Source organism: Microcaecilia unicolor, chromosome 2 (assembly GCF_901765095.1).
Source record: "Microcaecilia unicolor chromosome 2, aMicUni1.1, whole genome shotgun sequence".
Taxonomy (NCBI): Eukaryota; Metazoa; Chordata; class Amphibia; order Gymnophiona; family Siphonopidae; genus Microcaecilia; species Microcaecilia unicolor.
Genome location: NC_044032.1, coordinates 631,917,848 through 631,942,741, shown reverse-complemented (window position 1 = coordinate 631,942,741; position 24,894 = coordinate 631,917,848). Strand labels below are relative to the sequence as shown.

The 24,894-nt window shown below is 49.1% G+C and overlaps 1 protein-coding gene across 7 annotated transcripts in view; it reads right to left on the bottom strand.

The window, feature by feature from the left end:
• Positions 1 to 1,374: 1,374 nt before the first annotated feature.
• The window catches only part of ELF2 (E74 like ETS transcription factor 2), a 215,658-nt gene continuing 192,138 nt past the window's right edge, over positions 1,375 to 24,894 (bottom strand). For all 7 annotated transcript variants that reach the window (XM_030191713.1, XM_030191714.1, XM_030191711.1 and 4 more), the window contains 2 exons: positions 5,498 to 5,845; positions 1,375 to 2,876 (listed from right to left, as the gene is read on the bottom strand). In XM_030191713.1, the coding sequence (XP_030047573.1) occupies positions 2,261 to 2,876; positions 5,498 to 5,845 (964 nt within the window). In that variant the 3' untranslated portion in view covers positions 1,375 to 2,260. The remainder of the gene's footprint in view (positions 2,877 to 5,497; positions 5,846 to 24,894) is intronic.

The following is a 24,894-nucleotide window of genomic DNA, read 5'->3' as shown; positions in this document are numbered from 1 at the left end:
TACCTTGTCCAGCACAGGTAACAGTTAACTCTGGAGAGTGAATGCTGGTTGGTCTCAGTCCTAAAAAGGAGGAAACCTTTTAACCCTCACGATTACAGTGGTGCAGAAAACACAGCAGGCAATCTTATGAAACACTTTCTTTGGGAAAACCTTTTCATACTCATACTTAGGTGAAGAGGGCCTAGATTTTCAACGTTTATCGTCTCACAGCACACTTACATAGTGCTAAAATTGTCAAGGCACACGCCTATACATGGTCCAGCATTTTACCTTCCCCCTCCTCTACAAAATAGTCCAACTTTACCTTCTCTCCACCTCCCCCCCCCCCCCCAAAAAAAATAGTCCAGCATCTCTCCCTCCTGTCCCTTCGTCAGCTGGCAACCAGGCATCTCCCCTTGTCTCTTGACCACTCCCCCCCCCCCCACCCTGATGGTGTCTTTTTAAAAGTTTCCTTGTCTCGTGGTCAGCGGCAGTCGATCGTCAATTCATATAGCCTGCTTGCGCCAACCCTGGAGCCTTCTCTCTGACACTTCCCACCTATGCAGAAGCAAGAAGTTACAACAGAGAGAAAGCTCTGCAACTGGTGCAAGCAGGCTGTATGAATCAATGCTTGCTGTCACCAACTGCTAGAGACAAGAAAGATTTGACCCACAGCAGCACTCTGGTTTAAAAATGCTGGCCTAGGGTCCTGCAGAAACTCATAGCCTTTAGCTGAAAAAGAAAAAGCATCAAAACGAACATTAACTAACTGGCTAACAGCAACTGGAGGACTTTGAAGTAGTGTAGTAGAAATCCAGCAGCCATGACAATAGTGAGTACTATACAAACTAAGTTATCTAACAGTTTTTATCAACAGGCAACCAAATGACCATTAAGCTATAGGGATTTCTGCCATTCAAACTCAAGGACAACTGCACTTATCTCTTGTTTGAATGATGTTGCCAAAATGCTGTCTTACCCACACAGTAGTAGTATGTAAGGTGGGGGGGGGGGGGGGATCAAGTCCTGGGGACGCGAGAGTTTAGCAGCACAGGATACCTTCTAGGGTGGCAACCATGCAATACAGACATTGTTTTAGGAAGGCACCTAATGCACACTTATCTACCCAGCTGCAAAAAGAACAAATCAAGGTTCTTCTGTTCGGGTAGATTTTGCCTTCATATATTTTATCTGAACATGACTGAAATAAGACCCCCAAAACACTGATTAAATTTCTTTTCTATATTTCAGTAAAATCTACTTGAATACACTTTGAAACAAGAGTACAACAAAATAGAATATACTTCAAATGTTGAATATACAAACTATTATAGTTCATTCTGAACACTGGTACTTTCCCTCAACGTGAACTAAAAAAAAATATATATATATATATTTTTTCTCTTTACAGGTTTAAAACTACCTGACAAAAAAATGTTTCATGCTGCACGCGTGACCTTTCAAGTGAAACGAAGTTGAGCTGAATTTGAAATGTATGCAAAGGTGCTAAAGCAAGTGACACAGGCATGTTAGAGCAAAGCCAAAAATGCCAGCTACTAACTTGTCCAGAATTAAGAAGCTGTGAGACTGTAACTATCATACAAAATGTTACATGTAATTCTATAACAATACTGTCCTAGGTACAAGATTTTTTTTTTTTTTAATTTTCATTTAATTAAAAAAAAAAAGGAAAGCTTTACACAAAGAAGCCATTAGCTTATTTCAAGAAGAAAACCTGAAAATCAGTCTAAGGCTTTTCTTGTTAAATTTGCTTAAGGTTTATGATACAAAACGCCTCTAAGTGTCCTCTTAGCAGAGGCTACCGAGTCACGTTCTTCTGCTTTGCTGCTCTCCAATAAACCGCAAGAGTTTTCATATAGCACCAGTTAAGAAAGCAGTGGGAAGTGCTGGTATGTTTACAAAATGTGACAGATTTGCAACTGAAATGCCACCCCACTGAATAACCTCATAAGATTCATTTTAGTGTTCCACATTTAATTTAGTGTAACTTGATAATGTAGCAAAAACTGGTTGGTCCCTCTCAAATGCTACATTTGATCATCTGCTTCTTCCGAAGTTCACTGTTATCGCACAGGTGACTTAAGTCCCACTGAAACATGGGACAAGTGATTCTAATCCAGCAAATTTCTAGTTCCCCCTCTATGTTGCAGGCTTCCTTTTTTTTAAAGTCCTCAATAACTTTTCTTCCCAGCAACGTCACTATAACTAATCATCAGACATGGCTGACTTTGTCTATGGCCCTCGCTGCCATTTTTCTTCTTCATTTGTCACCCATTGCTGTACTTTCTGTTTTCACAGTTGTGACAGGAAGGGTGATGGCAGAGGGTGTACTGACTACTACAACGTGGGTTACAGTCTTGTTGCCATCTGACAACTTCTCCTCTTTTATCAGTTGCAATGTTTTCACATCACCTTCCTGCTTCAGGGCCGTCTCTGGCCCCTTTATAACCGCACTGATAACTCGGGGAACAGTCTGGCAAGATGCCTGCTGGGCAGGCACTGCTAATCTCATCAGTGGTGTTCCATGAGCTATGGATACTGGTGTAATAGCTCTCACTGCCAACGGGGTTCCAACGAGATTGATACTTCCCGTCCCTGGCAGGCCAGACTTTGCCTGCAGCTGGCACTGTGCCAATTGGGCGGCCGGGATGGTAATGATTTTTGCAGGCTGCACAGTGATTTTCTCTCCATTTTCAGCCGATGCTGGCATTACTGTGGGTATTGTCTGAATTACCACCTTAGGAGTCATTGCAGATGTTGGGCTGGTATTGGCTAATAGGGGTGAACCTGGATTAACCGACTGAACTGCCAGAGTTGAAATTTTCTGTCCCAAAGATGTCACTACTACAGGCACTTGCATCGCCACACGGACAGTCCTACAAAACAAACAAACAAATCTGATTGCCATCATCATACATTTACAATTTGCCACTTTTTAGATCTATGGATGTATTAAGACACTGCAGCAGCTCTTCTACATGCATGGCTCTCATGTTTAAAGCCACACGATGCAAGAATCTTTTCTTTTATGATCTCAATTCTCATCAGACTTGTTGCACTGGAGTTCCTGCACCATGCAGCTTAAAGCTGATGAGATCAGATGTTCAGCGCTGCGTGCGTCTGGTAGCGCTATACAAATGCTAATAATAAGAACTAGGCTTGCAGGCATAGCAGCTCTACTGGCTCTTTGGCAGCAAGAGGAGGTAACAATGGGAAGGGGAGTCCATCATTACTCATGCACTCTCGATTTTAACACAGCACTAATTTGCATGCTCATTGATTAAAGCATGCCATAGTATTGCAGGAATAATTTCACAGTAGAGCCACAGTTCTACCGCGAGGCTTTCTGCACTAGCCCCTCAGAATGAAGGCTATTGTTTCTGTCTTGGCCCTAACAGCTCACCTACAGCACAAGAGGACACTTACCTTCCCTCTCTGTGCCAGGGGTTCAAGTGCGATTATCAAAGCAAGGGCAGAATGGAGATAAACGACCATTTCCATTCCTAATAAATCTCTAATCTTATGGATAAACACCTGCTAAATCCCTGGCTGCCAAGTTTACCTCCAAGGAATCAATTAAGCAACTTGTACTGCCATGTATGAAGCATAGCCAAGTCACCACGTCCCATCCTGTACACCTGCCCCACCCTCTGCATTGCAACTTATTTTAATTAATTGACATGTATTACTGGCATGTCTCTGTGTAAATGAGGTTAAGACCAATCTGTGCTTCGCTCTTCCATCTGTTTACAAGAATGGGGCAATGAAATTTAAACCATTCACAGTCTGGTTAAATCTATGAACTACAGGGAGTAGCCTAACCTGTGTGCCTGGTGGTGGCAGAACTCTGATATAAACAGCACATGGTGAAGGTGGCAGTGTAGTTACCAAACAGCACATAACACGTCCCACCCCCACACCTTTCACTTGCAAATATTTTGTACGACAGTCATGCACTACTGCACATGTCCCAGATAAGAATTAATATTTGTCCAGTCTTAGTGCCCCAGAGGCACTGCCAGAACAGCACTGGCACTGTGTCCTATTCTTCTGTAGTCACCAGGGGAACCAGAAACACTAAACCAAGCCAAGTCCGCACTGCAGAAAGAGAGAATGTCCAATCAGGCAAGCTCTGCCAGCCAGCTTGGAGAAAGAGCACAAGAGCCTGCCAGCTAAAAAGACTCTGTGTCTGATCTATCTGTGTGAGTGGTATAGTATATGATCTGACTGTCAACGTCTCTCTCTGCCTTTCTGTACCTGTCTGGGTGTGGTGTGATATGATTTGGCTTTTTTGGCAAAACCCTCAAGAGTTGATTGGTTGGGGGAGAGATGGACATCAGGCCAGGAATCCACCCTTCATGTGTGTATATGTGACAGATCTATTCTAGCATTGCTTTTTCTTATTTCTAAATTTGGCCAGCTGCAAATTTCCATGGGTTCTTCAGCTCAGGAATTTGAAATCACAGAGAACTGGTAAGTGCTGTGATTGTTTACTGGTTTTCTCCTCATTCACAAGAATGATGCAGATGATGGAGCAAACCCTCATGGCACAGATTCATGCTATGATAATCTTCTGTCCCACTGCACACCACCTTCAGAACCTTTGGAGGCATATCACCAAGAGGTAAAACTGCAGCCTTGATCAAAAGACAGGACATGTATCCATCCCCAGAATTCTGTCTCCAAAAGAAGAAACCTGAATGGAAAGAGGATTCCCTATTCACATTTACATATGTAGGTGGTGGTGATCCCCATGGCTGTCTGCCTAATAAATGTATTGTCCAAAGCTTTTTTGAAACCCAGCTATACTATTAACTTGACCACATTCTCCAGCAGCAAATTGAACAAAATATTTTCTTAATTTCTTTGTAAATGTACTGCCAAGTTGTTTTTTGGAATATACTATTAAAAGGATACATAGCCATTCCCTATTCCTCTCTTCACCCTGTTCATGATTTTTAAAGACCTCTATCCTATCCAGTCTCCCTTTTCCAGGCTGAAGAGTTCTAACCTGCCTAGCCTTTCTTCGTGAAAATGCAGGTTGATCTCTTATAATTCTCTGAACCTTTTCTACTTCTCCTAAATTACACTTACGCTATTGGTGATCAGCATACAGTGATGCTTGTGGCCTCTGGAGTTGAGTGTTCATACCATGGGGGTGGGGGGGGGAGTACTAGATTTTATTTATGACCAAAAACAAAATTACATGAAAGTTCTCACTCAACTGCCTATAACTTTTGTGATTAAGATAGACAGAATCCAAACTAAGATGAGCCTACAAGATCAATCATCTTGATTTCTATAGTGCATGGGCTTCAAAAAACTCCAAAGTGCTGCTTACTTATCACTTCATAAATATGAGTTAAGAGGTCCATATCTGAGAAGTAATGCTTTCTGACAACCAGCTCCTACTCATACATTCAGAGCTTACTAGAGAGTGGATTCCCCCACTCCAACCAATAAGTGCAAGACACAGGGAAGGTCTTCCAGTACTGACCTTGGCGCTGTCGACGATACTGGTACATTGGTGGTGGGAGAATGAGGTGAAGTTTCCTGTCCTTGTGAGGCAATATTCACTAATCTGGCTATGGGCTTGGCAGCCCTGGTCAGATGTTGCTGAGAGGAATTTTTCGCTGCCCGTGCAGGGACAGCCATTTTTAAGAGGCTCTCAGAAGGTAGAGACACTCGCTCCAATGACTTGTCATCTGCAGGCATCATCAGTTCCTCTCTGCAGGGCTCACTTTTGTCATCATCAATGATCACGATATTTTTTGGCATTTCCTTGAACTGATACACCAGCCTTTGGCCCTCCACTTTTGCCAGAATTCCCCTCTGGTAGTAATATCTGAGGAAAACAAATAGCAACGATGGGGTTAACCTTTCCCAAATAAAATAACTACAGGTAAAGACATGATTCTAACTAATCATATCTCCTGCAGCTCATTAAAATAACCTGGTCACTAGAAGAGGCCAAAACAGAGCAAGAAAAACTAGAGGCCGACCAAATTACGGTTTCAGCACCAAAACCAGACTGAAATTTCAATTCACCCATGTTTTGGTTTTGGCTGAAATTGAAACCCCCCCCCCTTCCTAACCAAAACTGCCCCCCCCCCCCCACCACCCCTAGCCTTCCCTGGGCCCTACCTTAGGAGCTCTGGTAATTTAGTGGCCTAATCAGGGCAGAAGGGGCCAGCAGTCATGCCTGCCTATGCCACCTCCAATCTCAAAATGGCTGCTCTTCACTGACAGTCAATTCTCACAAGACTACTGCTGAAGGTCTCAGTAGCTATTTTGACAACACAGACAGCAGGGGAAGGATGGATTGAATTGGTGGAGCAGCAGCATTATACATTAAGGAGGGCCATGAATCAAACAGACTAAAAGTTCTGAAGAACAAAACACATCTTGGAATCCCTATGGACAGAAATTCCATCTGCAAAGGGAAAAGGATAGTGATAGAAGTGTACTACCATCCACCTGGCCAGGATGAACAAACTGATGCAGAAAGGTTACCAGAAATTAGGGAGGCTAACAAACTAGGGAACACAATAATAATGGGTGATTTCATACCCTGAATTGACTGGGTAAATGTGACATCAGAGCATGCTAGGGAGGAAAAACTTCCTTGATGAAAGGACTGCTTTACTGCTCAGGAACCAACAAGAGGGGAACAATTCGAGACCTAGTCTTTAGTGGAGCGCATGATCTGGTGCTGGAGGTAATGGTGCTGGGGTCACTTGGTAACAGTGATCATAACATGATCAGGTTTGATATAATCTCTGGAGTGAGTACACACAGGGAAATCCAATATATTAGCATTTAACTTTTAATAAGGAGACTGTGATACAATGAGAACAAGGAGGAAGGAAGGCCAAACAGCTGACATGGTTAAAAAGTGAGGTGAAGGAAGGTATTAGAGCTAAAAGAAAATCCTTCAGAAAATGGAAGAAGGGTCCGACTGAAAATAATAGGTTAAGAGCATAAAGAATGGCAAGTCAAATGCAAAGCACTGATAAGGAAGGCAAAGAGAGACTTTGTAAATAAGAGATTGCACTAGAGGAAAAAAAAAAACCATATGAAGGGGCATTTTCGATATGACACCTAAGCCCAACATTGGACGTTTTGCTAAAAACTTCCAAAATTCAAGTAGGGAATACAACCATTTTCAAAACAAAAATAAGTTTTTGTTTTTTTTAATGGCTATTTGCCAGATGTTTTTTGTGCTCTGTACATTTGTTTATCTTTTTGGTCCATTAAAAAAAAAAAAAATTCCAAATGAAAAATGCACAAAATCAAACCATTGGTATGTTGGAGGAGCCAGCATTCTTAGTTCACTGGCCACAGACAACCCAGGAGAGCAATGGGGCAGCCTAAGGGTGGGGGGCGGGGCACTGCAGTGGACTTCAAATAAATGCTCCCAAGTACACAACTCACCACTGCTTCCTTATCTTATCTTCTGAGCATATCATTGGTGGGTGGGAGGGGGTTAGTGACCACTGGGGGAGTAAGAGGGTCATCCCTGATTCCCTCCCAGTGGTCATCTTGTTATTTAAGGCACTTCTTTGTGGCTTATTCGTTACTAAATAGGTCCAATACGTTAGCATCTAACTTTCAAAAAAAAGAGACTATATTAAAATGAGAAGAATGGTGGGGAAAAAAACAAAAAAAACTTAGAGGAGCAGCTGCACAGGTCAAAAATACCATCCTGGAAGCCCAGGCCAAATGTATTCCGTGCATTAAAAAAGGAGGAAGGAAGACCAAATGACAACTGGCATGGTTAAAAAGTGAGGTGAAGGAAGATATTAGAGCCAAAAGAAAATCCTTCAGAAAATGGAAGGGTCTGACTGAAAATAATGAACAGCATAAGGAATGGCAAGTCAAATGTAAAGTCAAATGCAAGTGGGACTTTGAAAAAAAAAGATTGCACTGGAGGCAAAAACTAAAAGTAAAATTATTTTTTAGGTATGTTAAAAGCAAGAAGTCGGCAAAAGAATCAGTTGGACGGCTAAATGACTGAGGGAGTAAAAGGGGTACTCAGGGAAGACAAAGCCATAGCAGAGAAATTAAATGAATTCTTTGCTTCTTTCACCAAGGAAGAATTGGGACACCAGTGCCAGAAATGGTATTCAAAGCTGATGAGTCAGAGAAACTGAATGAAATCTCTATAAACCTGGCGGAGTAGCAAATCACCTGGACCGGATGGTATTCATCCCAGACTGATAGAATTGAAAAATGAACTTGCGGAACTATTGTTAATAATATGCAATTTATTTTTAAAATCAAGCATAGTACCGGAAGATTGGAGAGTAGTCAATGTAACACTGATTTTTTAAAAAGGTTCCAGAAGAGGTCACGTAACGCCATGCTGGAGGGCAGTCGCTAGGCTGAGTTGCTCCGGGCCCCCGACGGTTTCCCCGCAAATCATTATCAGATAATCGGACCTCACATGGATATACAGGTAAGTAACTTCACTTTCTCCGAGGACAAACAGGCTGCTTGTTCTCACATATGGGTATCCCTAGCCCCCAGGCTCACTCAAAACAACAAACAGGGTCAATTGGGCCTTGCAACGGCGAGGACATAACATAGATTGACCTGAAAAATAACAGCTAACTGAGAGTGCAGCCTGGAACAGAATAAAAATGGGCCTAGGGGGATGGAGTTGGATTCTAGACTCCAAACAGATTCTACAGCACCGACTGCCCAAACCGACTCTCGCGTCGGGTATCCTGCTGAAGGCAGTAATGAGATGTGAATGTGCGGACTGATGACCACGTCGCAGCCTTGCAAATCTCTTCAATAGTGGCTGACTTCAAGTGGGCCACTGACGCCGCCATAGCTCTAACACTATGAGCCGTGACATGACCCTCAAGAGTCAGCCCAGCTTGGGCGTAAGTGAAGGATATGCAATCTGCTAGCCAATTTGAAATGGTGCGTTTAACCTCCCCCCAACCAGTAGATCATTCAGCATGGACACTTATGTTGGCTATGCTCGCCTGGAGCCAGTCAAAAGCCCGTCCCATGCTTTTGCTGGGGAGCTGCAGGGGCCTGTTGAGGCGCAAGCTGTTGACGTGAACAAGCTCGCTGGGGCTTAGCCTGAGCAGGCTGGCGAGAAGATGGATTGTACCTACGCCTATTAGAAGCATAGGGAGCATTCCTCCTTCCCCCATAAAAACGTCTACCTGATGAGGTAGATGCTGAAGGCGTCCGGTGGGAGAGTTTGTCGAAGGCGGTGTCCCGCTGGTGGAGCTGCTCGACCACCTGTTCAACCTTCTCACCAAAAATATTATCCCCTCGGCAAGGTGCATCCGCAATCCGCTGCTGGACTCTATTTTCCAGGTCAGAGGCACGCAGCCATGAGAGTCTGCGCATCACTATCCCTTGAGCAGCGGCCCTGGATGCAACATCAAAAGTGTCATAAGCACCCCTGGACAGGAATTTTCAACACGCCTTCAGCTGCCTGACCACCTCCTGAAAAGGCTTGGCCTGCTCCGAAGGGAGCTTATCGACCAAGTCCGCCAGCTGCCGCACATTGTTCCGCAAGTGGATGCTCGTGTAGAGCTGGTAGGACTGAATCTTGGACACGAGCATAGCAGAATGATAGGCCTTTCTCCCAAAAGAGTCTAGGGTTCTCAACTCGCGCCCTGGGGGCGCCGAAGCGTAATCCCGAGAACTCCTGGCTTTCTTGAGAGCAGAATCCACAATACCAGAGTCATGAGGCAACTGGGTCTTCATCAACTCTGGGTCCCCATGGATCCTATACTGGGAATCAATCTTTTTGGGAATGTGGGGATTAGATAAGGGTTTCGCCCAGTTCGTCAGCAATGTCTGTTTCAGGACATTATGCAGAGGAACAGTGGACGATTCCTTAGGTGGCGAAGGATAGTCCAGGACCTCGAACATCTCAGCCCTGGGCTCATCCTCAGTAATCACTGGGAAGGGAATGGCCGTAGACATTTCCCGGACAAAAGAGGAGAAGGACAAGCTCTCAGGAGGAGAAAGCTTCCTCTCTAGTGAAGGAGTGGGATCAGAGGGAAGACCACAAGACTCCTCGTCAGAGAAATATCTGGGGTCTTCCTCTACTTCCCACGAGTCCTCCCCCTTGGTATCGGACACCAGCTCCGACTGCAGTCCGACGCCGAGACACTACGTCCTCGATGGTGGGGTCGAGAAGAAGACTCCCACACCGGCGGCGATGAAGCTCCCTCCATCGACGACGCCGGGGAGTCAACTCGGGTGGTCGCCGAAGCAGATACCGCACGCGGCACCGACACAGGTGAAGCAGATACCGCACGTGGCACCGGCATTGGAGACCTCACCACGGGTGGAGAGCCAGCCGCCACATCCACCATCGATACCAGCAGCGCAAGCACCTCCACTACTGAAGCTGACGATCGCAGCAGCCCTTCCATGATCCCAGGAAGGATGGCTCAGAGGCGCTCGTCAAGAGCATCTGTCAAGAGAATCTGAGAGGCCGGTGCAGGAGACGATGCCAGAACCTGCCTGGGGTGGGGAGGCAGTACTGGGCTGTCCGAGAAGCGCATCAACACCTCCTGGATAGAGGGGGAGCGGTCCTCTCGGTGTCAACGCTTAGTGGGTGCTGAATCCTTCGGCGCCCCGGCACTCTCGGCACCGTGGTGGGAAGGCGACCGATGGCGATGCTTCTTCGCCTTCGCTCGAAGCACGTCACCGGAAGCCCGGTACCAACGAGGAGGACGTGGAATCCACACGCCTCCTCGGGGACGGGTCCGAAAGAGGATGGTCCCGATGGCTCTGTACCACAAGAGCCCTCGAGGCAGATGGAGACCCACTCGATGGGTCACTGCTACCAGTATGGGGGCCCCTATGGACAGCCATCACCTGTGCTCCCGACGTCGATGCACTCTCCGACGCCGACATCGATACCGCCATCGATGACCTCGGTACAGCTACCGACTTTGAAGAACCGGACGGGGCTCCGAACAGCAGGTTCCACTGAGCCGATCTTACCGCCTCGGTCCTCTTCTTGAGTTGAAGACACAAAGTGCAGGTGTTGGGACGATGGCCAGCCCCCAGACACTGAAGACATGAAAAGTGCGGATCAGTGAGCAAGATCGTCCGGTTGCACCGCGTGCACTTCTTGAATGGATAATTTTGGATGTATAATACACACTAAGTTATGCATCACAATTAGAAGGTGTAATTTGGTTTGATTACTTGATACACCGCTATATGAATAGTCAACAGCATCACCTAAACGGATAGTAATGTTGAATGTATGTATGATTTGAAAATGTCCAAGTTAGGCATTTGTTAGTTAGAGGGAAGTGGACCAATGACTCCAGGGAGATGGGATACTGATGTACTAAGTACCGCTTTATTCACAGACTCGACACAGTACCGTGTTTCGGCCACAGGCCTGCCTCAGGAGTCTAAACAATAGGTTAAAAAATATAATAATTAAAAAAATATATACATACACATATAAAATGATATAAAACAGGTAAAGAAATATCTCAAAACATAGACAGAAAACCTCCTTCTCAAAGTTAGGCATTTCACATTATCTATGTACCACAAAGCTGAACTCTTTGTGTTCTTAGTGTAAACTGCCTGGAAGGTAGTCTAAAAGTGTATTTAATAAATTTACAATAAACCTACTCAGAACCCAATAAAGTGAAAGATAAGACAGAAGTGAAAAATAATACACTTCATCAAAGGATGAATGTTTTCCATCACATGATGACTTCATAAAAGTAAACACTATACAGACTGTATATTAAAAGGTACCAAATATGCATAAATTGCTTAAGGTGGTTAAGGAATTGCATAGAGATGGTTTGGTTGCTAAGAAATTGGATGGTAGTAAGCCTTTGGGGAGTGTGTTGGCTTCCTATTTTGTGGATAAAATTGTTCTTCAGAAGGGGTTGGAAAGAAATGGATGGAAAATGGCATTGAGTAAGGGGTTTGAGGTAGTTAGTTGTCAATGGTTGGCAGAAGCAAGATGAGTATGAAGCGGAAGTTCAGTTGGTGGCTCCACCTGAGTAGGCCTTGCATGGGGTTGGTTAATAAATTGGCTAAGAGGGTGGATCCATAGCCAGCATGGTTTCATGCTTTTCCAGAGGAGGGTTATCGGTTTCTGTGGCCAGTAGTTGTAGGGTCTTTACTAACTGCAGGGTATCCGACACCTCTTAAGTGGGCAGTTGTGCACCCACAACTGAAGGCAGGGGCTGTTACACATGGTATATGGGGCATTATAGGTCTATTTCTAATCTTCTTGTTTTGGGATAGTTGACAGTCTCGAGTGGCTATCCAACTGCTGATATTTTGGGGAGGAAGTACAGGCTTTAGATTAAGGTCAATCTGGTTTTAGTATTGTTAATATGTGTTCTAGCTTGAGACCTATCCACTGGAATAGTGGTGGGCCAAGTTACATAGTTTAAACAGCTGAAAAGCACTGACTAGGCCTGAAAATCAGATGATGGCCTTATAGCAGGGAGCCTGCAAGAGCAGGACTGCTTGGTGAGTCTTAATGAAACCTGGTGCAAATTCCAAATTGAGTATAACACCTACGATGTAGAAATTAAAGACAGAAATGATAGAAGTTTGGTTCATAACATGGAGTCTGTCTTTAGAAGATGGCACCCAGATCACAAGATGATATGAGAAAGATTTGCCCATGTTTGGATATCAGTATCTAAGGAGTTGTTGACAAAAAGGGAAATTGCACAATAAGTTGCAATAATAAAACGGAAAGGAGAGGTGGGCACCTGACCGGCAGTTGAGTATGATTCAGAGGTTATGCAAGATTAGGAAAAAAAAGTCCCTCTCCATAGACTTGTATGGTGACCAAATTGTATAAAAGCAGGGTGCGTTCGAGCCCTCGTTGGAGTGCTTTCCCCAACGTATTGTAACGAGCGGAGCCCTGGCCGGTTGGACCCAGAATCTGTCCACTGAAGGTACCAGATTAATACCTGATTTGGTAAGAATAAAAAGACTATTTCTTTAACTAAACTGTCTCTGTCTTCACTTCAATCCATTCTCTACCTTTCATCTGTCTTACAATATAACACACACATAAGTAAGATTTCTAACTGTAACAGCGTTATAGATAGTTTATAGATTTAATGCGGGCACACAACTGGCCAAAGATTCACTTAGATCCAAGGAGACAGAAAGCTGTGGTCATGGGAATAAGATTTGAACTGCGCCTTCTGATGCCTCCCCAACAGCGATACCCATGGGAAGGGGTGTCACTGGAGTTCAGGGAGGCGGTTAAAAAGATATTAGAAGAACAAACCCTCTGTACACCTCCGTGTGGAAGGATCCCACGGGGGTCTAGAGAGGGGTAGTTTAAACAGTATAGAAACTGTATTGGTAGTTTTACTAGACTTCTCTTCGCCACTCTGAACTCTCTTCTCAAAGTGCCTCCGTCCCCAATTCCCCCTTCTTTTTCTCCTCAGACCCTAGCTGAGCACTTCCACGATAAAATCTGTAAGATCAACCTTGAATTTTCATCCAAACTCTCCCCACCTCTCTCTCCCTTAGTTCACACCCTCTACTCTCCTTCCTCTCCCTCTTTTTCCTCCTTCTCTGAAGTTTCTTCTGAGGAAACTGCCCTTCTTCTTTCCTCTTCTAAATGTACTACCTGTTTCTCTGATCCCATCCCCACTTACCTACTTAACACTATCTCTCCTACTATCCTGTCATCCGTCGCATCCTTAATCTTTCACTTTCCACTGCAACTGTTCCTACGGCCTTCAAACATGTTGTTGTCACTCCACTCCTTAAAAAACCCTCACTTGACCCTACCTGTCCCTCAAACTAGTGTCCCATCTCCCTTTCCTCTCCAAATTACTTGAACGCGTCGTTCACCGCCGTTGTCTTGACTTTCTTTCTTCTCTGCCTATTCTTGACCCACTCCAATCTGGTTTCCGCCCTCATCACTCTACTGAAACTGCACTTACCAAAGTCTCTAATGACCTACTGCTGGCTAAATCCAGAGGTCTCTGTCCTATCCTTATCCTTCTTGACCTATCTGCTGCTTTCGACACTGTTGACCACACCATACTCCTAGATACGCTATCCTCGATTGGATTCCAGGGTCCTGTTCTTTCCTGGTTCTCTTCCTATCTCTCACGTCGCACTTTCAGTGTTCACTCTGGCGGTTCCTCTTACAGTTGGTGTGCCTCAGGGTTCTGTCCCTGGACCCCTCCTCTTCTCCATCTATACCTCTTCCCTTGGTACCCTGATTTCATCCCACGGCTTTCAGTACCATCTTTGCGCAGACTATTCTCAAATCTACATCTCCACCCCTGAAATCTCATCCTTAATCTAGGACAAAATTTCATCCTGCTTGTCTGACATTGCTGCTTGGATGTCTCAATGCCATCTAAAGCTAAACATGACCAAAACTGAACATCTCATTTTTCCCCCTAAACCCTCCTCCCCCATTCTCTATCTCTGTTAATGGCTCTCACATCCTCCCTGTCTCCTCGGCTTGTGATCTTGGTGTCATCTTTGATTCCTCTCTCTCCTTCTCTGCACATATTCAACAGATCGCCAAAACCTGTCGTTTCTTTATGTACAACATTAGCAAAATTCGCACCTTCCTTTCTGAATACGCTGCCAAAACCCTTATCCACACCCTTGTCACCTCTTGCTTGGATTATTGCAATTGACTTCTTACTGGTCTTCCGCTCAGTCACCTCTCTCCTCTCCAGTCTGTCCAAAATTCTGCAGCACAGCTTATTTTCCGCCAAAACCGTTATACCCAAACTAGCCCACTCAAGTCACTTCACTGGCTCCCTGTCCGCTTCCATATACAGTTCAAACTTCTCTTACTGACATTTAAATGCATCCATTCTGCAGCCCCCTCATTATCTCTCCACTCTCATCTCTCCCTACATTCCTTCCCGTGACCTCCACTCGCTGGACAAATCTCTCTTGTTGTCCCCCTTCTCCTCCACTGCTAACTTCAGGCTTCGTTCCTTTTCTCTCGCAGCACCTTATGCATGGAATAAACTTCCTGAGCCTGTACGTCTAGCTCCATCTCTACCTGTCTTCAAATCTATGCTGAAAACCCACCTTTTCACTGCTGCTTTTGACTCCTAGCCACTACTCATTTGCCTCCCCCACCCCTTGTTCCTTATCACCCAGTACTTCCCTCGCCCTTGTCTTGTTTGTCTGTATTATTTAGATTGTAAGCTCTTTTGAGCAGGGACTGTCTCTCTATGTCAGGTGTTCAGCGCCGCGTGTGTCTGGTAGCGCTATACAAATGCTAAAGCGAATGCTACATACCTGTAGAAGGTATTCTCCGAGGACAGCAGGCTGATTGTTCTCACTGATGGGTGACGTCCACGGCAGCCCCTCCAATCGGAAACTTCACTAGCAAAGTCCTTTGCTAGCCCTCGCGCGCCCGCGCGCACCGCGCATGCGCGGCCGTCTTCCCGCCCGAAACCGGCTCGAGCCGGCCAGTCCAGTATGTAGCAAGACAATACACTTCAAGGGAAGACACAACTCCAAAGGGGAGGCGGGCGGGTTTGTGAGAACAATCAGCCTGCTGTCCTCGGAGAATACCTTCTACAGGTATGTAGCATTCGCTTTCTCCGAGGACAAGCAGGCTGCTTGTTCTCACTGATGGGGTATCCCTAGCCCCCAGGCTCACTCAAAACAACAACATTGGTCAATTGGGCCTCGCAACGGCGAGGACATAACTGAGATTGACCTAAAAAATTTACCAACTAACTGAGAGTGTAGCCTGGAACAGAACAAACAGGGCCCTCGGGGGGTGGAGTTGGATCCTAAAGCCCAAACAGGTTCTGAAGAACTGACTGCCCGAACCGACTGTCACGTCGGGTATCCTGCTGCAGGCAGTAATGAGATGTGAATGTGTGGACAGATGACCACGTCGCAGCTTTGCAAATTTCCTCCATGGTGGCTGACTTCAAGTGGGCTACCGACGCTGCCATGGCTCTAACATTATGAGCCGTGACATGACCCTCAAGAGCCAGCCCAGCCTGGGCGTAAGTGAAGGAAATGCAATCTGCTAGCCAATTGGATATGGTGCGTTTCCCTACAGCCACTCCCCTCTTGTTGGGATCAAAAGAAACAAACAATTGGGCGGACTGTCTGTGGGGCTGTGTCCGCTCCAGATAGAAGGCCAATGCTCTCTTGCAGTCCAATGTGTGCAGCTGACGTTCAGCAGGGCAGGAATGAGGACGGGGAAAGAATGTTGGCAAGACAATTGACTGGTTCAGATGGAACTCCGACACAACCTTTGGCAGAAACTTAGGGTGAGTGCGGAGGACTACTCTGTTGTGATGAAATTTGGTGTAAGGGGCCTGGGCTACCAGGGCCTGAAGCTCACTGACTCTACGAGCCGAGGTAACTGCCACCAAGAAAATGACCTTCCAGGTCAAGTACTTCGGATGGCAGGAATTCAGTGGCTCGAAAGGAGGTTTCATCAGCTGGGTGAGAACGACATTGAGATCCCATGACACTGTAGGAGGCTTGACAGGGGGCTTTGACAAAAGCAAACCTCTCATGAAGCGAACAACTAAAGGCTGTCCTGAGATCGGCTTACCTTCCACTTGGTAATGGTATGCACTGATTGCACTAAGGTGAACCCTTACGGAGTTGGTCTTCAGACCAGACTCAGACAAGTGGAGAAGGTATTCAAGCAGGGTCTGTGTAGGACAAGAGCGAGGATCTAGGGCCTTGCTGTCACACCAGACGGCAAACCTCCTCCAATGAAAGAAGTAACTTCTCTTAGTGGAGTCTTTCCTGGAAGCAAGCAAGATGCGGGAGACACCCTCTGGCAGACCCAAAGAGGCAAAGTCTACGCCCTCAACATCCAGGCCGTGAGAGCCAGGGACTGGAGGTTGGGATGCAGAAGAGCCCCTTCGTCCTGCGTGATGAGGGTCGGAAAACACTCCAATCTCCACGGTTCTTCGGAGGATAACTCCAGAAGAAGAGGGAACCAGATCTGACGCGGCCAAAAGGGAGCAATCAGAATCATGGTGCCTCGGTCTTGCTTGAGTTTCAACAAAGTCTTCCCCACCAGAGGAATGGGAGGATAAGCATACAGCAGACCTTCCCCCCAATCCAGGAGGAAGGCATCCGACGCCAGTCTGCCGTGGGCCTGAAGCCTGGAACAGAACTGAGGGACCTTGTGGTTCACTTGAGATGCGAAGAGATCCACCAGGGGGGTGCCCCACGCCTGGAAGATCTGTCGCACCACACGGGAATTGAGCGACCACTCGTGAGGTTGCATAATCCTGCTCAACCTGTCGGCCAGACTGTTGTTTACGCCTGCCAGATATGTGGCTTGGAGCACCATGCCTTGACGGCGAGCCCAGAGCCACATGCTGACGGCTTCCTGACACAGGGGGCGAGATCCGGTGCCCCCCTGCTTGTTGACATAGTACATGGCAACCTGATTGTCTGTCTGAATTTGGATAATTTGGTGGGACAGCCGATCTCTGAAAGCCTTCAGAGCGTTCCAGATCGCTCGCAACTCCAGAAGATTGATCTGTAGATCGCTTTCTTGGAGGGACCACCTTCCTTGGGTGTGAAGCCCATCGACATGAGCTCCCCATCCCAGGAGAGACGCATCCATGGTCAGCACTTTTTGAGGCTGAGGAATTTGGAAGGGACGTCCCAGAGTCAAATTGGAGCAAATCGTCCACCAATACAGGGATTCGAGAAAACTCGTGGACAGGTGGATCACGTCCTCTAGACCCCCGGCGGCCTGATACCACTGGGAGGCTAGGGTCCATTGAGCAGATCTCATGTGAAGGCGGGCCATGGGAGTCACATGAACTGTGGAAGCCATGTGGCCCAGCAATCTCAACATCTGCCGAGCTGTGATCTGCTGGGACGCTCGCACCCGCGAGACGAGGGACAACAAGTTGTTGGCCCTCGCCTCTGGGAGATAGGCGCGAGCCGTCCGAGAATCCAGCAGGGCTCCGATGAATTCGAGTTTCTGCACTGGGAGAAGATGGGACTTTGGGTAATTTATCACAAACCCCAGTAGCTCCAGGAGGCGAATAGTCATCTGCATGGACTGCAGGGCTCCTGCCTCGGATGTGTTCTTCACCAGCCAATCGTCGAGATATGGGAACACGTGCACCCCCAGCCTGCGAAGCGCCGCTGCTACCACAGCTAGGCACTTTGTGAACACCCTGGGCGCAGAGGCGAGCCCAAAGGGTAGCACACAGTACTGGAAGTGGCGTGCGCCCAGCTGAAATCGCAGATACTGTCTGTGAGCTGGCAGTATCGGGATGTGTGTGTAGGCATCCTTCAAGTCCAGAGAGCATAGCCAATCGTTTTGCTGAATCATGGGGAGAAGGGTGCCCAGGGAAAGCATCCTGAACTTTTCTTTTACGAGATATTTGTTCAGGGCCCTTAGGTCTAGGATGGGACGCATCCCCCCTGTTTTCTTTTCCACAAGGAAGTACCTGGAATAGAACCCCAGCCCTTCTTGCCCGGATGGCACGGGCTCGACCGCATTGGCGCTGAGAAGGGCGGAGAGTTCCTCTGCAAGTACCTGCTTGTGCTGGAAGCTGTAGGACTGAGCTCCCGGTGGACAATTTGGAGGTTGTGAGGCCAAATTGAGGGTGTATCCTTGCCGGACTATTTGGAGAACCCACTGATCGGAGGTTATGAGAGGCCACCTTTGGTGAAAAGCTTTCAACCTCCCTCCGACAGGCAGGTCGCCCCGCACTGACACTTGGATGTCGGCTATGCTCTGCTGGAGCCAGTCAAAAGCTCGCCCCTTGCTTTTGCTGGGGAGCCGCGGGGCCTTGCTGATTCGCACGCTGCTGACGAGAGCGAGCGCGCTGGGGCTTAGCCTGGGCCGCAGGCTGTCGGGAAGGAGGATTGTACCTACGCTTGCCAGAAGTATAGGGAACAGTCTTCCTTCCCCCGAAAAATCGTCTACCTGTAGAGGTAGAAGCTGAAGGCTGCCGGCGGGCGAACTTGTCGAATGCGGTGTCCCGCTGGTGGAGAGACTCTACCACCTGCTCGACTTTTTCGCCAAAAATGTTATCCGCACGGCAAGGCGAGTCCGCAATCCGCTGCTGGATTCTATTCTCCAGGTCGGCGGCACGCAGCCATGAGAGCCTGCGCATCACCACACCTTGAGCAGCGGCCCTGGACGCAACATCAAAAGTGTCATAAACTCCTCTGGCCAGGAATTTTCTGCACGCCTTCAGCTGCCTGACCACCTCCTGAAAAGGCTTGGCTTGCTCAGGGGGAAGAGCATCAACCAAGCCCGCCAACTGCCGCACATTATTCCGCATGTGTATGCTCGTGTAGAGCTGGTAAGACTGGATCTTGGACACGAGCATAGAGGAATGGTAGGCCTTCCTCCCAAAGGAGTCTAAGGTTCTAGCGTCCTTGCCCGGGGGCGCCGAAGCATGTTCCCTAGAACTCTTAGCCTTCTTTAGGGCCAAATCCACAACTCCAGAGTCATGAGGCAACTGAGTGCGCATCAGCTCTGGGTCCCCATGGATCCGGTACTGGGACTCGATCTTCTTGGGAATGTGGGGATTAGTTAATGGCTTGGTCCAGTTCGCAAGCAATGTCTTCTTCAGGACATGGTGCAAGGGAACAGTGGACGCTTCCTTAGGTGGAGAAGGATAGTCCAGGAGCTCAAACATTTCAGCCCTGGGCTCGTCCTCCACAACCACCGGGAAGGGGATGGCCGTAGACATCTCCCGGACAAAGGAGGCAAAAGACAGACTCTCGGGAGGAGAAAGCTGTCTCTCAGGAGAGGGAGTGGGATCAGACGGAAGACCCTCAGACTCCTCGTCAGAGAAATATCTGGGATCTTCCTCTTCCTCCCACGAGGCCTCACCCTCGGTGTCAGACACAAGTTCACGGACCTGTGTCTGCAACCTCGCCCTGCTCGACTCCGTGGAACCCCGTCCACGATGGGGGCGTCGAGAGGTAGACTCCCTCGCCCGCATCGGCGAAGCTCCCTCCGCCGACGTAGTCGGGGAGCCTTCCTGGGAGGTGGCCGCGGTCGGTACCGCACGCGGTACCGACGTCGGGGACCTCAACCTGGGCGATGGGCCAGCCGGCGCCACGCTCGACGGTACCGGTGGCGCAAGCACCGCCGGTACCGGAGGGGTAGGGCGCAACAGCTCTCCCAGAATCTCTGGGAGAACGGCCCGGAGGCTCTCGTTTAGAGCGGCTGCAGAGAAAGGCTGAGAGGTCGATGCAGGCGTCGACGTCAGTACCTGTTCCGGGCGTGGAGGCTGTTCCGGGCTGTCCAGAGCAGAGCGCATCGACACCTCCTGAACAGAGGGTGAGCGGTCCTCTCGGTGCCGATGCCTGCTGGGTGCCGAATCCCTCGGCGACCCAGAGCTCTCGGTGCCGACACGGGGAGGAGACCGGTGTCGATGCTTCTTCGATTTCTTCCGAAGCATGTCACCGGAGCTCCCCGGCACCGACGAGGAGGACGTCGAATCCATCCGTCGCTTCCTCGGGGCCGAGACTGAAGAAGGTCGATCTCGGGGGGGCTGTACCGCAGGAGCCCTCAGGGTAGGCGGAGACCCACCCGAGGGCTCACCGCCACCAGCAGGGGAATGGACAGCCCTCACCTGCACTCCACCCGATGCACCACCGTCCGACGACATCAGCAGACGAGGTCCTGGTACCACCGACGTCGATGCAGCTATCCGATGTCTCGGCGCCGATGCAGAGGCCCGATGCCTCGATGCACTCGATGCAGGGGCGGCCGAGGAAGAAGGTCTGGACGCTGACGACGTCGATGCACTCGAAGATCCCGGTGCCGATGCCGACGAAGAGCCCGAGAACAACACGTTCCACTGGGCTAGTCTCGCTACCTGAGTCCGCCTTTGAAGCAGGGAACACAGACTGCAGTTCTGAGGGCGGTGCTCGGCCCCCAGACACTGAAGACACGACGAGTGTCGATCAGTGAGCGAGATAACCCGGGCGCACTGGGTGCACTTCTTGAAGCCGCTGGAAGGCTTCGATGTCATGGGCGGAAAAATCACGCCGGCGAAATCAAAAGCCGAAATGGCGAAATTTGAAGCACCAAATTTAGAGGGAGAAAAAATCTCGACCGAGGCCGAAAAGAGGCCTACCCCGACGACGAAAGAAAACTTACCGGGGCAAAAAAGCTGGAAGTACGGGGAGGATTTACACGAAACCCGGCGGGGGGTTTCCGGAGCACTTCCCGACTAGGACAAAGCTTTCCCGAAGGAAAAAAACACGTTCAAAACAAATTGGACGCGCGAGGTCGACTTTCCGGGGCTCGACACGGCGAAAACACGACCGTACCGAGTGCGGACAAAAGAAGACTGGCCGGCTCGAGCCGGTTTCGGGCGGGAAGACGGCCGCGCATGCGCGGTGCGCGCGGGCGCGCGAGGGCTAGCAAAGGACTTTGCTAGTGAAGTTTCCGATTGGAGGGGCTGCCGTGGACGTCACCCATCAGTGAGAACAAGCAGCCTGCTTGTCCTCGGAGAATAATAATAATGAAATGTGCTGCTGTTTGGATACGAAGGGTGCTGGGGTGTTGGTGTTATTGGACATTACAGCATTTGATACTTTGGGAGCATGGGTATTTGTTGAAAAGGCTGTGGGAGTTTGGGGTTAGGGGTACAGCTTAGCATTGGTTTAAATCCCTTTTAATGGATCATAGCTTTCAGGTATTGGGCCAGGATGTGCTTTCTGCCTTAAGAACTCTGCAGATGGGGGTCCCTCAAGGTTCACCTCTTTCCTCAACACTGTTTTAAGGTAAAATTATGTATAATCATACCTGATAATTTTCTTTCCATTAATCATAGCTGATCAATCCATAGACTGGTGGGTTGTGTCCATCTACCAGCAGGTGGAGATAGAGAGCAAACTTTTGCCTCCCTATATGTGGTCATGTGCTGCCGGAAACTCCTCAGTATGTCGATATCAAAGCTCCATCCGCAGGACTCAGCACTTAGAGAATTACACCCACGAAGGGACACTCTGCCCAGCTCACCACCGCCGAAACGGGGGAGGGGAATTAACCCAGCTCATCCCCACACAAGTGGGGGAGGGGAATCCGTCCAGCTCATCCCCGCGGAGCGGGGGAGGGACACCACACCCGCCGATGCGGGGGGATCTGGCTTATCCTGCAACCGCAACCGCGGGAGGAGCTGACTGACCCTAACACCGCCGAAGCGGGAGGGGTACAAAGCTGCCCTACAGCCGCACGAAGCGGGAGGGAGTGCCGGCAGAATTTATGTCTCAATCCAGCCCCGTAAAACGGAGGGGAGAGGAATGCAGCAGCTCACTGTAACACAAACTCGTCTCAACTCTTGAAGAATCCAAGTGAAAGAACTTGAACACGAAGTCTTTCTGAAATAACTGAAGACTAAACTTGAACCTGAAATGCAACCAGAATAAAAACAGAACAGATATCTGGGAGGGGCTATGGATTGATCAGCTATGATTAATGGAAAGAAAATTATCAGGTATGATTATACATAATTTTACCTTCCATATCATCAAGCTGATCAATCCATAGACTGGTGGGATGTACCGAAGCAGTACTCACCCAGGGCGGGACATTGAAATCCCTGACCTCAACACTGAAGCTCCAAACCGGGCCTCCGCCCGTGCAGCCACAGTCAAACGGTAATGCTTGGAGAATGTATGAGCCGAAGCCCAAGTTGCCGCCTTGCATATCTCTTCCAAGGAGACGGATCCGGCCTCTGCCATCGAGGCCGCCTGAGCTCTCGTGGAGTGAGCCTTCAGCTGGATAGGCGGCACCTTCCCCGCGGCCACATAAGCCGCTGCAATGGCTTCCTTGACCCATCTTGCCACTGTAGGCTTAGCAGCCTGCAGACCCTTACGAGGACCTGCAAACAGGACAAACAGATGATCCGATTTCCGGAAATCATTGGTCACTTCCAAGTATCTGAAGATGACTCGTCTCACATCCAGATATTTAAGAGCAGAGTACTCCTCTGGGTAGTCCTCCCTACGAAAGGAAGGGAGACAGAGCTGCTGATTCACATGGAAGCGAGAAACAATCTTGGGCAGGAAGGAAGGCACTGTGCGAATAGTCACTCCTGCCTCAGTGAACTGCAGAAAAGGCTCTCGACATGAGAGCGCCTGGAGCTCGGAAACTCTTCTGGCTGAAGTGATAGCCACCAAAAAGACTGCTTTCAACGTCAGGTCTTTCAGAGATGCCCTCGACAAGGGTTCAAAAGGCGGCTTCTGCAATGCTCTTAGCACCAGGTTGAGATTCCACGCAGGCACCACTGAGTGCAGAGGAGGGCGCAGGTGATTAACTCCCTTGAGAAAGCGCACCACATCTGGCTGCGAAGCCAGGGAAGCACCCTTCAGGCGGCCCCTGAAGCAAGCCAGAGCCGCTACCTGGACTTTAAGGGAACTGAGCGACAGGCCGTTCTCCAGACCTTCTTGCAGGAACGCCAACACTGAAGAAATTGGAGCAGTGAAGGGAGAAAGTGAGCCTGCTTCACACCATGCTGCAAAGATACGCCAAACCCTGGCGTAAGCAGTAGAAGTAGAGCGTTTCCTCGCTCTCAGCATAGTGGCGATGACCTTGTCTGAGAAGCCCTTCTTCCTCAGACGCTGCCGCTCAATAGCCAGGCCGTAAGACCAAAGGGAGAGGGATCCTCCATCACCACGGGACCCTGATGTAACCGGCCCTGCTCCACTGACAGCCGCAGAGGATCGTCGACTGAGAGCCTGATCAAGTCCGCATACCAGGGACGTCTGGGCCAATCCGGACCCACCAGGATTACCCTGCCGGGATGCTTTGCCACCCGGTCTAGCACCCTGCCCAACATGGGCCAGGGCGGGAACACATAGAGGAGCTCTTGTGTCGGCCACTGTTGGAGAAGAGCATCTACTCCCAGGGATCGAGGGTCCCGTCCTCTGCTGAAAAAGCGCGGCACTTGGCAATTGGCCGATGACGCCATCAGATCTAGGCTCGGCTGGCCCCAGCGCTTCGTGATGTCCAAGAACGCCTGAGCAGATAGTTGCCACTCTCCGGGCTCCAAGGTATGGCGACTGAGAAAGTCCGCCTTGACATTCATGACTCCGGCAATGTGGGCCGCTGAAAGCTGCTCCAGGTTCGCTTCCGCCCACTGGCAAAGACTCATAGCCTCCTTGGCTAGAGGGGCGCTCTTGGTACCTCCCTGGCGGTTGATATAGGCCACAGCCGTGACATTGTCCGACAGGACCCGTACAGGCTACAACACCAGTACCGGGATGAACTCCAATAACACCAACCGAATGGCTCTGAGTTCCAGGAGGTTGATAGACCACTTGCCTCTGCAGGAGACTAGAGCCCCTGCGCTGTCCTTCCCAAGCAGTGGGCTCCCCAGCCCATCAAAGAGGCGTCTGTCGTGACGACAATCCACTCCGGGGTCACCAGAGGCAATCCTGCAGACAACTTGTCTGTCTGCGTCCACCAGCTCAGCGCCTTGCGCACTGCTGGGTCCACGGGAAGGCGCACAGCATAATCCTCCGACATCGGAGTCCAGCGCAGCAGCAGACATAGCTGTAGTGGTCTCATATGAGCCCTGGCCCAGGGCACTACTTCCATCGTGGCCGTCATAGAGCCCAACAGCTGCACGTAGTCCCAAGCCCGAATAGGAGAGGCTACTAGGAACTAGTCCACCTGAGCCTGAAGCTTGACAATCCGATTGTCTGGCAGGAACACTCTGCCCACTTGGGTGTCGAATCGAACTCCCAGATACTCCAGGGACTGAGTCGGGCGCAGCTGGCTCTTCTTCCAGTTGATGATCCATCCCAGGGAGCTCACAAGAGCAACTACCCGGTCCATAGCTTTGCCGCACTCTGCATAAGAGGGGGCTCGGATCAACCAGTCGTCCAGATAACGATGGACTTGTACTCCTTCCTTTAGCAGGAAGG